General features: G+C 45.5%; 1 protein-coding gene across 9 annotated transcripts in view; it reads left to right on the top strand.

The window, feature by feature from the left end:
* Positions 1–13,333, top strand: part of DOCK9 (dedicator of cytokinesis 9) — a 2,709,375-nt gene that overhangs the window by 1,158,801 nt on the left and 1,537,241 nt on the right. For all 9 annotated transcript variants that reach the window (XM_069639825.1, XM_069639823.1, XM_069639827.1 and 6 more), the window contains exon 14: positions 8,550–8,632. In XM_069639825.1, the coding sequence (XP_069495926.1) occupies positions 8,550–8,632 (83 nt within the window). The remainder of the gene's footprint in view (positions 1–8,549; positions 8,633–13,333) is intronic.

A 13,333-nucleotide genomic window follows, 5' to 3' on the forward strand; every position in this document is an offset into this window, starting at 1 on the left:
CCCATCCCTTCCCTGAGGGAAATTCTGTAACGCTGCCAAGCCAGAGCTCCAGGGAGACTGCCGCTGCACTTGGAAAGGGTCAACCCACAGCCGCCCAAGGCCAGGGCCAGGGACATTACCCCCGACAAATCCTGGAGGTCTGGCTCGGCTGCGTTACCGAATTTCCCTTAGGGACCTTACTGGGGCACCTTGGAACCGCTGCTGGGCTTGAGGATGGTCAAACTTGCTCTGCGCCTGATCCGTGTCCAGCAATGCCTCCCCTTTCCAACGACACCTCACTCGATCTGAACGGCGCAATGGTGCCGCAGATTGAGGGAGAGAAAGGTGAACACTCACCTTCTCATTTCACTGCAGCAGCTGAAAATGGCTGACGCAGTGAAATTTACTTTCATTTTCGCATCCGCATGCATTACGCATGCTGGCGTGAAACTGAAGGAAATCCAACCCCCCGGCCCATGTGAGGAGGAACTCCTCACATAGCCCGGGGGTTGGATTTCAATTTTGTGCGATCCCTGCTTTGCAGGGATCGCACAAAATGAAGTGCCAAAAAGGACGAGCTAACTCGTCTTTGGCAACAGGAGCATAATACCAAGGACGAGATAGCTTGTCCTTGACACTTAAGGGGTTAAATTGCCATGGGACATGTTAGAGTAATACTGCACTTCAAGGGGAAGTTGGTTGAGTTGAAGCCCCCCACTTTGACTCTCAAGGCGCAATCGTCTTGGTAGATGGATCCAATACATGGCAGTGCCATCTATTATCATATGTATTTTCAATCTTGGTTGTAGAGTCGGATGGTACAAAGCCAATACTTCAAGGAGTTGTTGGTTATGTTTTAAGAGCTTTTAGCATTTCCTCTCTTATAAATAGTAGACTTCTTTTCGTACTGATCGAGTGAAAACCCAAATTGTTTTCTGAGTTGGGAGTCTCTTCTTTGTGATGTCTTCATTGGGTGGTAGTTTTCTTTTCCAGTATTTTAGCAGGTCTGTAGTTTTCAGGTATCTCTCAGTCAGTGCTGGGCTTTGTCTTTTAGGGGTCGAGTATAGTAATTGCCATAAGGGCATCAGGATGGTACCTGATGCTGAAGATTCTTTACAGAAATCGGTCGGTGGTTATGCCAGGTTAACCAGGAGTTCCTTGACCAAGGCGGCTGGGTGTGTTTTGCATTGTTCCGTTGAAGCATTACATTTGGGCCTGATGCTCAATTGTTATGCAATTGAAGTCGAGAAACATTGGTGTATGGCCAGGGTTTGGGTTTTGCCGCCTATCTGATTTGGTACTGGTGATCTGTTTGGGTTTGAATTGTCCATACTTAGCAGGTGTTGGTCAGTTTCTCTGATGGTTTGAGTTGATTACTGGTTTGTTGGGGGTTTGTTGACTTTGTCGATTTTTGAAGACTTTTGTCTTACATTGTGCAATAGAGATGTGGTTTTGATAATACCGTTTTTTTCTTTCTTTCAATAGTTCAGGGGTGGCCCTTAAGTAGTCATATGGTACCCATAGGGCAGTGGTTGTGGTAAGTGTCAGTCCTATCCGACATGGATTTGGGAAAAGTTAGAATTCTTTTAAAGATGCTTTCTACTGGAATGATTAGTCAAGTTTCTGTTACCACCCACCCAGCAATCCACCCCGACCTCCATTACACTTTATTCACAAGGTGATGCAGCAGTTTATGCAAAGCATTAACTGAACATGAATCTGGTCACCCCAAACAGTCCACATGAGTTCCGGTACTTGGATCTACTACTATTATTGGGCAGGGTCTTCCTAGATCTTCATTTGGGCAACGAAAAAATGAACATTTAAGAAATAATCAAGAAACTAGATAATGTGGTACTGATTGATAACATCCTCCTCCTCTCCCGACCGTTGCTCAACATGGTACATGAGACAGTTTACATTCTGTAGCATATTTTTGGCCCCAAACTTCAGAATCGGAGGGTGGCCAGAAATGATTCAATGGGGAAAATAATTCAAAAGCAAGTTGATGTGCTTCTTTCGTTGGGGTCTAGAGAGTAATATTAACCCTCTACCAGCACAGGCATCAAAATGGAATCTTTGAAACACTACTTTTAGGTTGTCGTCTTCTTTTTTTTTTTATAATTGATTTTTATTGACATTTTACAAGAAGTAGTGATCTAACACAACAAAGAATTCAATCAAGTTCAAACAACCAAGAACAAGTAACGAAATGAAAGAGCTCCCGCCCTCCCGCCAACTCTTCCCCTCCCCCTGCCCCCCCACCCCCTGGAATTTCAGAAGCAGTAGTGACGAAGCCATATCCTCTGTGTGGTAGAAGAGTGACAACCAGAAGAGATAGAACCCTGAGATCTTATCCAAGTTCAATCAGATTTCCCTTTAGTCTCTAGTCCGCTCCTGGATCAGAGTCCTCTTGAGGGAGTATGATGCCAAGTAGTTCCATGCTTTTAGGGCACCAAGTTCTACGTGATCCCTCTTTCAAAAAGTTCAACAAGGGAGTCCAGCCAGATATAAATTTCATATGTCGACCCTGCATGGCGTGTGAGAGCCATTCCATGGCCACGATCGACCACATTCTTGCCACCCACTCATGCTCTCAGGGAGGTTCCTTCGACCTCCACCTGCGCGCCAGCGTCATTGCTGCAGCCATCATCATAGTGACATACCCTATACGACCCAACTTCGTAGGGATGTCCATCAGGACTCGATTTAGGCCTAGCATATAAAGACCTCTGTTACCACTGAGCGTGATTCCCAGTACTCGTTCAATGGCTCGATGGATAACACCCCAAAAAGTAACCAACCCTGGGCATTCCCACCAGATGTGGGCCCATGAGCCCCATTCCCTGCAGTTCCTCCAGCAGAGCGGGGATGAGCGCTCAAACATTTTATTAAGTCTGACTGGGGTTAAATGCCACTGATGGATTAACGTCATCCACATCTCCCGGATCTGGATAGATCTAGTGAGTTTCGGGATCTGTTTCCACAGTTCCTGCCATTCTCCCTCATCTGTTACAGTGCCCGTGGCAGCCGCCATTTCTCCATGTAAGCTCTACGTGGGAGACCCTCCCCCAGTTTAATAAACTTGTAGACGGATGCTTTGAGGCCCCTGTCCCCCTCATGTGTGTCCAGGTACTTCTCAAACAAGGTCAAGGGACGTGTGCCTGTCTGTTTCTGATCCGGATGGGACAGCCAATGCCTCAGTTGTATATATCCATATCTGTGGGTCTCCTTCAGTCCGAACTCTGATTTACATTGCTCGAAGTCCTTTACCTTATCGCCCACAAACATGTCCCGAAGCATCCGACATCCCCCTAGGTGCCAGTCATCAAATGCCGAAGTTTTATAACCCGGCGAGAATTGCGGATTATCAAGAAGAGGTGTATAAGGGGAGGGAAAGGTAGTAATGTGTGCCCTCTTGATTGCTGCGTCCCAGGCTTCCCCTACAGCCGAGGCGATTCGGCTCCTATAAATCTGAGGGGGTCTATCTGCTTTCGGGAGCCAAAGCGCTCCCTCCAGACTTCCGGCTACCACTGCTCTATCCATTGGCCTTCACGGCTTGTCTCGGTCGTCTCTCTGCCAATCCCGAAGAACCCTCACCTGAGCTGCCAAGTAGTAAACTCTAAAATCGGGTTCCCCCCAGGCCCCACCGGCAGGCAAGAGTCCTCATAAGAACTGCGGCCACCATGGGCCGTTTGCGGTTCCAATAAATGGGTAAGTAAGATTATGACGGGTTCTGAAGAAGGAATTAGGAACTGCTACCGGGAGGGCAGCAAAGTAATACAGCAGCCGCGGCAGCACTGACATTTTAAGGACATTAATGCGCCCCACCCACAAGATGTACAATGGACCCCAGTCTACCAGCTCAGACTTAATTCTCTCCAGCAGAGGAAGGTAATTCGCCCGATACAGTTCCTCCAGAGTTTTAGTAAGATAGATCCCTAGATGTCTACTCCCCCCGCTTTCCCATCTGAAAGCGTAGTCTCGCTTAATACCTTGCTCCAAGGCTGTTTGCAGGTTCAGGCCTAGGACCTCCGACTTATTGGTATTCACCTTTAGGCCAGCAACTTGCCCAAATCGATCCACCTCCTCGTTCAGCGCTGATAGTGATGTCTCAGGGTCAGTTAGTGTGAGTAACATTGTGATCAGCAAACGCGGCTATTTTATGGGTCTGCCCAACAAACACCATACCCTTTATCCCCCCCGTCCACTCTTATCACCTCTAAAAAATGTTCCAAATGAAGTGCATAGAGTAACGGAGACAGGGGGCATCCCTGCTTTGTACCCCTCTCTATTTGCACCGGTTCTGAGATCTGGCCATTGATTACTAAGCGTAGGGATGGGCTTCGATAAGAAGCCATTACTCGAGCCATGAATTTGGGCCCGAAACCCATTTTGACCATAGTGGCGAAGAGGAAGCCCCACTCCTAGCGGTCAAAAGCCTTTTCGGCATCAACCGCTAAAAGAAGAGCTGGGATCCCCTTAATCGGGATTTCTCGACCAAATGGATCATTCTCTGCACATTATCAGCGGTCTGGCGCCCCTTTATAAAGCCAGCCTGATCACGTCGCACCAGCTTGGGCATGAGGGAATCTAATCGGGACGCCAAGAGCTTCGTATAAATCTTTGCGTCTGCGTTTGAGTGGGATCGGTCAGTAAGATCCACACTCCTCTGGATCCTTGCCCTGCTTATATATGAGGGTTACTTTGGCCTCGTCCATGGATCCAGGGAGGACACCACACATACCGATGTAGTTAAAAAGCCTAGTTAGATGAGGAATTAAAAACTCTTTATGGTTCTTGAAGAACTCAACCACAAAGCCATCGGGAACTGGGGCTTTATTCGGGGAGAGTGCAGAGCTTTCCTGACTTCATCAGCAGTTATTTCCCCTTCAAGCTGATCCTGCTCGTCACTCGAGAGGGCCGTGAGATCAAGACTATCCAGGTAAGTCTTTTGCAATATGGGATGAGGGTTACTTGTAAGGAGGCATAGAATTGGCGTAATTCCCTCTCTATTGCTTCGTTATTCGTAAATCTCTGGCCTCCCTCCCCCTTTATATCTAGGATTGTCTTATGCTTTTCATTCTTACGTAACATTCGGGCCAGCAGCTTATCAGATTTGTTTGCCTTAATGTAATGCATTTGGCGCAGGCGTAATAAGTTGCGCTCGGCCGCTCTAGTTTGAACAAGGTTTAATTGCCTTCTTAGCATACAGACTTCTTTAGCTGCGGCCAGTGTGTGTTTGGTGGCCAGTATTGTCATTGCCTCCTTGAGTTTCCTGCCCAAGTTCTCTTCCTCAAGCCTTAACTCCCTCTCCCTTCTAGCTTTAATTGTCAGGATTTTCCCCCTTATCGTGGCCTTGAGTGCATCCCACCATATTTGCGGAGAAGTATCCTCCTAAGAATTCTTCTCTGCATACTCCTCCAGCTCCTGGTCTACTTCCCGGATCAGAACCGGATCTTTAAACAGTGCCGAGGGATAGTGCCATTTCCACAATCCAGGGGGTCCCCGCGGTCTACGCAGGATTAATGCCATGGGGGCATGGTCTGATATCGCTATGGGCCCAAGGGAGACCTCAGTAACAAATCCCAGGAGAAGGGCCGAGGTCCAGATATAGTCGATACGGGAATGGGATCTATGGACATATGAGTAAAATGTGTATCCCCTGTCCGCCCCCTGTGTTTCCCTCCACGCATCAACTAAAGCCAAGTCCTGAATTTTCTCTTTAAGGTCCCCAGAAGGCCCACCCGCCGAACCATATATAACCTTGCTTCTATCCCTGGAAGGGTCCCAAGCCATGTTAAAATCCACAGTTAAAACTATACGTCCCTTGGCAAAGTCCCTCAAGCGGGCAAGAGATTTCTGAAGAAAGGCATCCTGTCCAGTATTGGGCGCATACAACGTGGCAACGGTATATACCTCTCCTCTGCCCTCCAGCAGCAACGCCAGATATCTCCGCGGATTGTCCTTCTGTACGGACTTGATCGACATGTCTAGCCCATCTCTCAGGGCAAGGGCCACTACTACCTTGCCTGTGTGGCCTGATGAAGCCGGTCATACCCCCAGAGGTTGTCGTCTTCTTGAACTGGCGTGAGAACATTTTCTCTTTCCAAAACAGTTGTTTGATGTCACCTTGATGGTTTGCTTCATTTGCGTGCCCTCACTAGCAACTCTACACATCATTTGAAATTGAATTTCATTCTAGATTCCTTAATGAAGAAACCCTTTGAGTTTGTGGCTTCCTGAGAGGTTGACCGCCAATCCCGAAAGACTGCCTTCTTAGTTGTGGGCTCCTCTCCCAGGAGGATAAGCAAGTTTCAGGCTTTATTTGATCAAGTCTCCTGCATAGTCTTTCATGCTGACAAAGCGATTGTCACAGCAGTTCTTCCTTTTTCAGACGTCTCTGAACGCTTCTAATGCAAAAGTATGGCTTCCATGAAGAGATAAATGCACTGTCAGAAAACAGGTTTATTGCATGCTTACGATCGGGAGTGGCTGGTCTGTTCCTTAGAGCTGAAAAACTAAGTGTTCCCTGAGCTGTACAAAAATTGCAGTTCATATATAGTTTAAACAATGTACATAATTACACATACTTGGTTACAAAAACATCCCTTAGCCCCTCATTGGCTAACGCTAATACCAAGTAATATAATCCCCATAACTCTAAAATTCCCATTGGATACTTTCATATGAAACACCCTTTTTGGCATGCAATCTTCTGCCATCGTCAGACATGACGTATTTCGACATGATGTATATATTGTTCATAAATAACCAAGTTTATTATTATTCATATTATGTGACCGAAACCCATTAACTCAGATGGGGATTGTACAGGACTATTATTCCTTTGGAACAACAATAAAATTCAAACCGCTGGCATCTTTGCATTTTTTTCCTTCGTCATCTCAAGTAGCCTTACTTGCGAGAGCCATCTAAGACCATATAATCTTTAACCCACAACCTGCTTTTTTCCTTTGGAACCCATAGAAGTCTACAATTCAAGCCGACCATAAAGATTCTGAAAAAATGACTTGCAATCTGCTCCGCTCTGCTTATTATCGCAGCCGGCCATATGCGGCTCTCTTCCATCCCCTTATTGTGACCATGGTCAGGTGCCTTCGACACCAGCCGAAAATCCCCTTCCCTGCAAATGAGCAAGTTATGCAACTTAAATGGATTTTTAAACGGAGTGAAGCCCTTGCACGTTCGCAATGTCTTCATATACTGTTTTTTCATTTTAAGCCTTTGTCGAACCCTTACATTTACAATGTTCAGAATTTACCTTGTCTCCCCACGTTAATTTCCTTTTGCTGCCATCCTTTTTCCCATGTGAACAATGCTTCCTGCTTTCATACCTCTAGGCGCTACAAATAGTATTTCGGGCAATACTTTGTGCGCATTCTACTGTAACCGTAATCTGTGAATACAAATAAACACTCCAATCCTTTAACTACATTGAATCACATGTTTTAGTGGCTACATCGCCTTTCAACCCAACCGCACTGGGGCCTAATACACTTTGCGCTTTGTAAATCTTTCCCTCTTTGGGGCTTAAAATGTCTTCCCCAACACCTTCATCCACAAGTTTCTGCCTAAGTTTCATTTGAACTAAGATATTTATTTACCTGCCTTTTAGACTTGGCTTCATGGGTCTTCAGCTGAGGAATCTCTCCACCATTTGGATGAGGCCAGAATGCTGAAGTTCTATTTAGACAGAACTGGATCTTTTTATAGGCTGCTTCATATTTTATGTCCCTCCCTGTTGTGTTTTGCCTGGCATCAAGGTAGCCAGTGGCATCATTGGTAGATGGGATGTGTCATGTGACTCAAAGCCATACTTCATGCTTGGTCTTTTTTTTCACAGAGATGGCATGCATACTCCACCAGATCTAAGAATGGCAATGTATGAGATCTGTTAAGCGTCCACTTGGGCTACCCATTGTGTTCTGTAAGCACCTTTCCCTGGACCTTTCTACTAGGCAAGGTGCTTCCTTCAACCAGGAAGTGTTGGAAAGCTTTTCTCACAAAACCTACTTAACGCATGCTGCACCTTCTCCCCATCAGTGGTTTGCTCTGTAATCTAGTTGGGGGTGAGGGGATATCGACAAAAGAGTAACGAGCAACTGTCGTCAAGGTGATATTCGTACATTGTCCATGGCCCTCCCTCCTTCGCAACACCCGGCCAGCCACCCTTTGTGCATTGCCTGTGCTATTATTTTTATGCTTGGCTTAAAAACTTGGGAAATTGCAGTTGGGATGTAGACATCATAGTCTCCCAAGTTAGTAATGGAAGGTTCACAGTACATGGTTCTGTTATAAATTCTGTTGCTGTTTTATGCAGCATTGTTACACCAGTTTTTGAGCCTAGCCTGCTGGAGAAACAGGCTATACCAAGAAGTTGATAAGAAAGGAGAGCTGTTGAGTACCACAATCACATTGAATGTAATTACGTGGTCGTTCCTCAACAAAGCTTGACTACATAGCTCCTATCTTCCAGTTCAGCCTCTCACTGTCCCCAAAAGCATGAATAAGGAATCAAACATAATCTGTTTTTTTATGTTCTCCAGGTTGCCCAGAAGGTGTTAAAAAATGCAAAGCAGATGTGCCACAGGCTTGGACAGTACAGAATGCCATTTGCATGGGCTGCTAGGTAAAGGAACATCATTTTCAGAAACTGTCTTTTAATCTAAAACTCCATTATGTTTGCATCTGTATTTAATACTTGGATATGTGTTACTATTTTCTGTTTAGCATTCACTTCTTCTAAACTCTTGATGACCTTCAGCTGGATGCAGAGAAGGCTGGAAACTGTATTATGGCTTTAAGATTTTTTAAGAAAAAACAAGAACCTGTGGCTGTTTGAGCCCATGTGGAGAGTTGAGGGCTTGTCATTGCCAATTACTTTTACTTTGTAATGCATGAACTGCGCCGAGTTCGCACAGTGTTGTAAGGCTTTTCTGTGGGAGATATCCATGGTTAAGTCTATTAAGAGGGAATTTCAGAACGTGTTCTGATGAGTAATTTGAAGAGATGAACTTAGAGGGGTATCAAGATCACACTGACCGAACCCTCAAAAGTGGAAAGACTGAGCAGGAGGAGGGAGCCTTGGTGTGAAGTCCATTAATATTGACAAAGTCCTTAAAGAACAGAGGTCCACAAGAATAAGTACAAAAATATACTATTTATTGAATCAAGTTCAATACACTGCCCGGTAAGTAAAATCACCATTAAATATATACACATGCACAGGTTGGTAACACTGAAATGTATGACATACCACTTTAGTATTTAACATGGCTAAACCTAGGCAGATACAGTGTAAGGTGTACCTCAAGTGGGAGAGAAAAGATTAGAATTAATTCACAAGTCTTAAAATGGCTATTATTTTCCAATACGTAAGACCAATGCTTTAAATGTATTTTTGTATTTATTTGAAGAGAAAAGATATCAATTTCGATTAGAAATGACTTGCAACAAGGCATTTACAGATGACAGAGGAGACCCCAGAAGGGGGCCCGTACTATAGCACAAAGATGAGAACAATTGATGAGACAATTTATGAGGGTGTGAACAAAGTGGGACATAGACAAGGGACAAAGCAATAGTCACTGAAAAAACCTTAGTTAAGGTCCAGATGCAGATTTTACACAACAAAACTCTCGAAAAGAAAACCCTTGAAATTCAGTAGATGTGGGAAGTCATGGCTAGCTGAACTCTGCACGCTCCTGTTGATGTCCCCCATAATGCCATTTTGTATGTTATTGTGAATACCTTGTCTTATAATATATATGTGCTCATGGTCTTTGCTACGGCAACGCGCTGAGTTAAGCTGGTCATGACTTCCCACATCAGCTGAATTTCAAGGGTTAAGTTTTTTTCAGTGAATTTCAAGGGTTTTGTTATTCCATGCTTGTTTACAGGCCACTAACCATGGCCTTCAGTCATAGCCAGTGGCCACGCACTTCGGCCGTGTCCCCTGTATATTTTAAAACTCTACCAGGCCACTATCCATGCCAAAAGGCCGTTTCCTCTATACATATTCCCCCAATATGTTTCTTTTTGACCCACTAGTTGGTGGCCACGGCCACTCTACATGTCTCAAAGGGGTCACTAGCCAGGGCCTTTGGCCCTGCCCAGTGAGCACAGACTTCAGCCGGGCCTGCTGTATTTTAAAAAACACTACCTTTCTTTACCGCTCTTTTGCCATGGTCTTTAACCATGACCATTGTCCCAGACTCCGACCCTGGCCCCTTTACATGTTGCCCCGATAGCTTTCTTCCAGTCCCACTAGCCATGGCCACTCTACATATTGCTCCAATAGGTTTCCTAAATGGGCCCACTAGCCACCGCCGTCGGACGTGGCCACACCACTAGGTTACCTTTGCCCGCACTAGCCATGACGTCCGGCCATGGCCAGTGGCCGCAGCCTTTTACCATGGTCCCTTGACATGTTACCCCAATAGGTTTTGTTTGGTCCCACTAACCATGGCCTTCGGCTGTGTCCACCTTCCATATTGCAACATTCGGGTCATTAAAGTAACTCAGTAGCCATACATTCGGGTGTCGGCCACACCCCCCTCACCTCACTGTAGCTGCAACATTCCACTTGTTACAGCTATTACTGTACTGTTAGAGTAATAATGACATTTTCTAGCTGTTTAAAAAAAAAGTTTCCCCATAACAGCAGCTAGTATAACCCCGATAATAGTAATGTACTACAAATAACACTGGTTATTCATAAAATGACTCTGGTTATTCATATGGCACACTTTCATTCCTGATCCCGTTTTCTATTGTAACCCTGGTTATGCGAAAATAACACTGGTTAGGAGGAACCGCTCGAGCTTTGAACTTGGTCCCCAGCTCCCTAACCCCACACACCTCACCTAACCCCCCAATTTGAGATGGTGTCCTCTTTCCCCCTCCCACCCCCTAGCCTGATTCCATGTCATCCTTTTTCCTCCTCCAAATGGCTTTTTTTCGACTTTTTGTTTTTGGCTAACCCTGATTATTTCGGAAATAACCCTGGTTATCTCTCGCATCAAACAAAAAAAATACATGTTGGCTTTTTCATTTCCAAAAAGCCTTGTTGACACATTGTGGGACATGCCCACTGCCCGTTAAAAGAATGTTATGGTTACAAGTAAAGGCAAAAACCCCCAGAAAGTCGCCAGTTATGGTAAGCTAAGCAACCGTAACTTGCGCTATCACCAGGAGATGACATTACAAATGTCATTGCATATCTGGGCCGCTTGTTATTCTTTACTGACATAATTAGGCTAGTTTTTAGTTTTTACTGACAATGAGAATTTCTAAACTGTAAAAGGTGCTATATATCTACGTTCTTAAAGTACTTTCCTTAGAGTTTAATCTGAGCTCACAGTGCACATGCATGGGTCAATAAGCACACCTTGTCAATCTGGAAAAATGAATACCCTTCATTTGAATGATAGACGTAACTTGATGGCCGTGGGCCAACCTTCTTATGCACCGAATTGGAGAAATATGAACTGCTATGCTTGACCGACGAGCGGCCATTTTAAATGTAGTAAGAATCGCCATTTTGCTTGTTAACCATTGCTCATTGCTTTTTGTCTAAAAACTGCTTTGCAGCTTGCAATTCTTGCGGATTCTGCTTACTCTGCTCAACTGTTAACATTGTTGTCTGAATATGAAAGGACAAGGTCGCGGGACTGAAGAGTTTGCTGAAACTCCTCATGAGTAGCCCAGAGAGGAATGCCCACGCTCCCTCTCTGTAGCCTTGGGAGGAAGCTGCGGGGCATTTAATCACTTCACAGCTGCCAGCCAGTCTCGTACGATGGTAGAATATGTTAGAATAGTACAGTTAAAGGCTTGAATTATGCTTCTCTTATGGCCCCCCCTCGCAAAACCCTTTAGAACGTGTCAGCTCCCAGGACACGAATAGTACCTCATAGATAGCAAAGCTTGGAATGTGGCTCTTCCCCCGTGTACAGATTGCTTCCAAGAACAGAATGACTGTGTTCTAAAAAATGCCTCCGCACTTTCTAAATTTCACATTGTTACTAGAATAGACATCGAAAGCAGTATAATCGTCATACTCGTCGGATATGTCCATTGTCATCCCGAGTTCAAAGGAACTTAATACAGAGGGGTGTTGAACATGACTTTGCTGATTGTATGATATGCATTTTGTATATATGTAACTGATGTACGTAATTCGCTCTCTTGCGTCCCTCGGGGTCTAGGAAACTCGCGTCGCGGGGCGTGAGATCAGAATTGGCCAATTGATACTATCTTTTGCTTGCAATAAACCCTAGCATTGGGAATTTGAAACCTTGTGTCTGGCGCATCTTTTCGTGTATGGTCATTGCCTTGTTTCCATAGCACGAGGGACCCCTAGGGGCCCCTTTCAAGATGGCGCCCGAATAGGGACCCTCCCCCACTTGCCCCATCGTATACGTTGTAACGGAGTAAAGGCAGAAGAACGGCGAGGACGGGACGGTCGAGTCGGGATCAAGAAGTGTACGGGGCGCCCTGTAGAAGTGAGGAGAGATTCCTTCCGCAGATCTGCACACATCTGATCCCTGATCGACGTACCGGGCCAGAGGGCAAAGGAGGCAAGGGTGCCGAGACGATGCAGAAGCCAGAGAAGCGCAGACACGACGTGGGGAGAGGTTGCGTTAGAACAGGCGACTTGTTTTATCAGGTGAGTCATTCCCCGATTCAAAGAGAAACCTGATTTTCGGTAGAGTGTTGATTTTGCAAACTCAAACGTCCAGGTAAAAGTGGCTAACCAAAGGGGAAGGTTAAAGAAACATGCCTGGAGTACTGTCCACTTTAGCGGGGCTTTTCAGCTGCGGTAGACAGTCCTTGGAATATGGCCAAAGTGCACCGCCTGGGGGAACGCCGGCTTATGATATGTATGCGAAATATGGTGTGGGTGCGATAATATTTTGTGAAATTTGGCGTAGGCAAACTAGAAAGCAACCCGACCATCAGTGGCCGATTAATGGTAGTTTTGAGATGGGGAGGATAGATAACCTAGAGAGGGTGCTGATTAGAAAGAAAGCGCGACCTGCAGCTTTTGAGACCGTCAAAGATTGGAGGAGGGAAGCGATGCTCCGACTAAGGAATAGAGAGAAGCATGCGCGTATGCATAAAACGTAGCTTGAGACAGCAGAAGAGAAGGAAGAGGATGAGTGGACTGAGAGTCTAAGACGGGACCAGATGAACATAGACAGAATATACCCGCAGCGGGAACTACACATAGCAGATGAATTAATGGAACATTTGTTAACTAACAGGCGTCGAGGCGCAAAACCAGAATCGAAACCAAACACGCCAGCAGTGACTGCGCGGGCACAACCAA

Source organism: Ambystoma mexicanum, chromosome 7q (genome assembly GCF_040938575.1).
Source record: "Ambystoma mexicanum isolate Mex_15411 chromosome 7q, UKY_AmexF1_1, whole genome shotgun sequence".
Classification (NCBI taxonomy): domain Eukaryota; kingdom Metazoa; phylum Chordata; class Amphibia; order Caudata; family Ambystomatidae; genus Ambystoma; species Ambystoma mexicanum.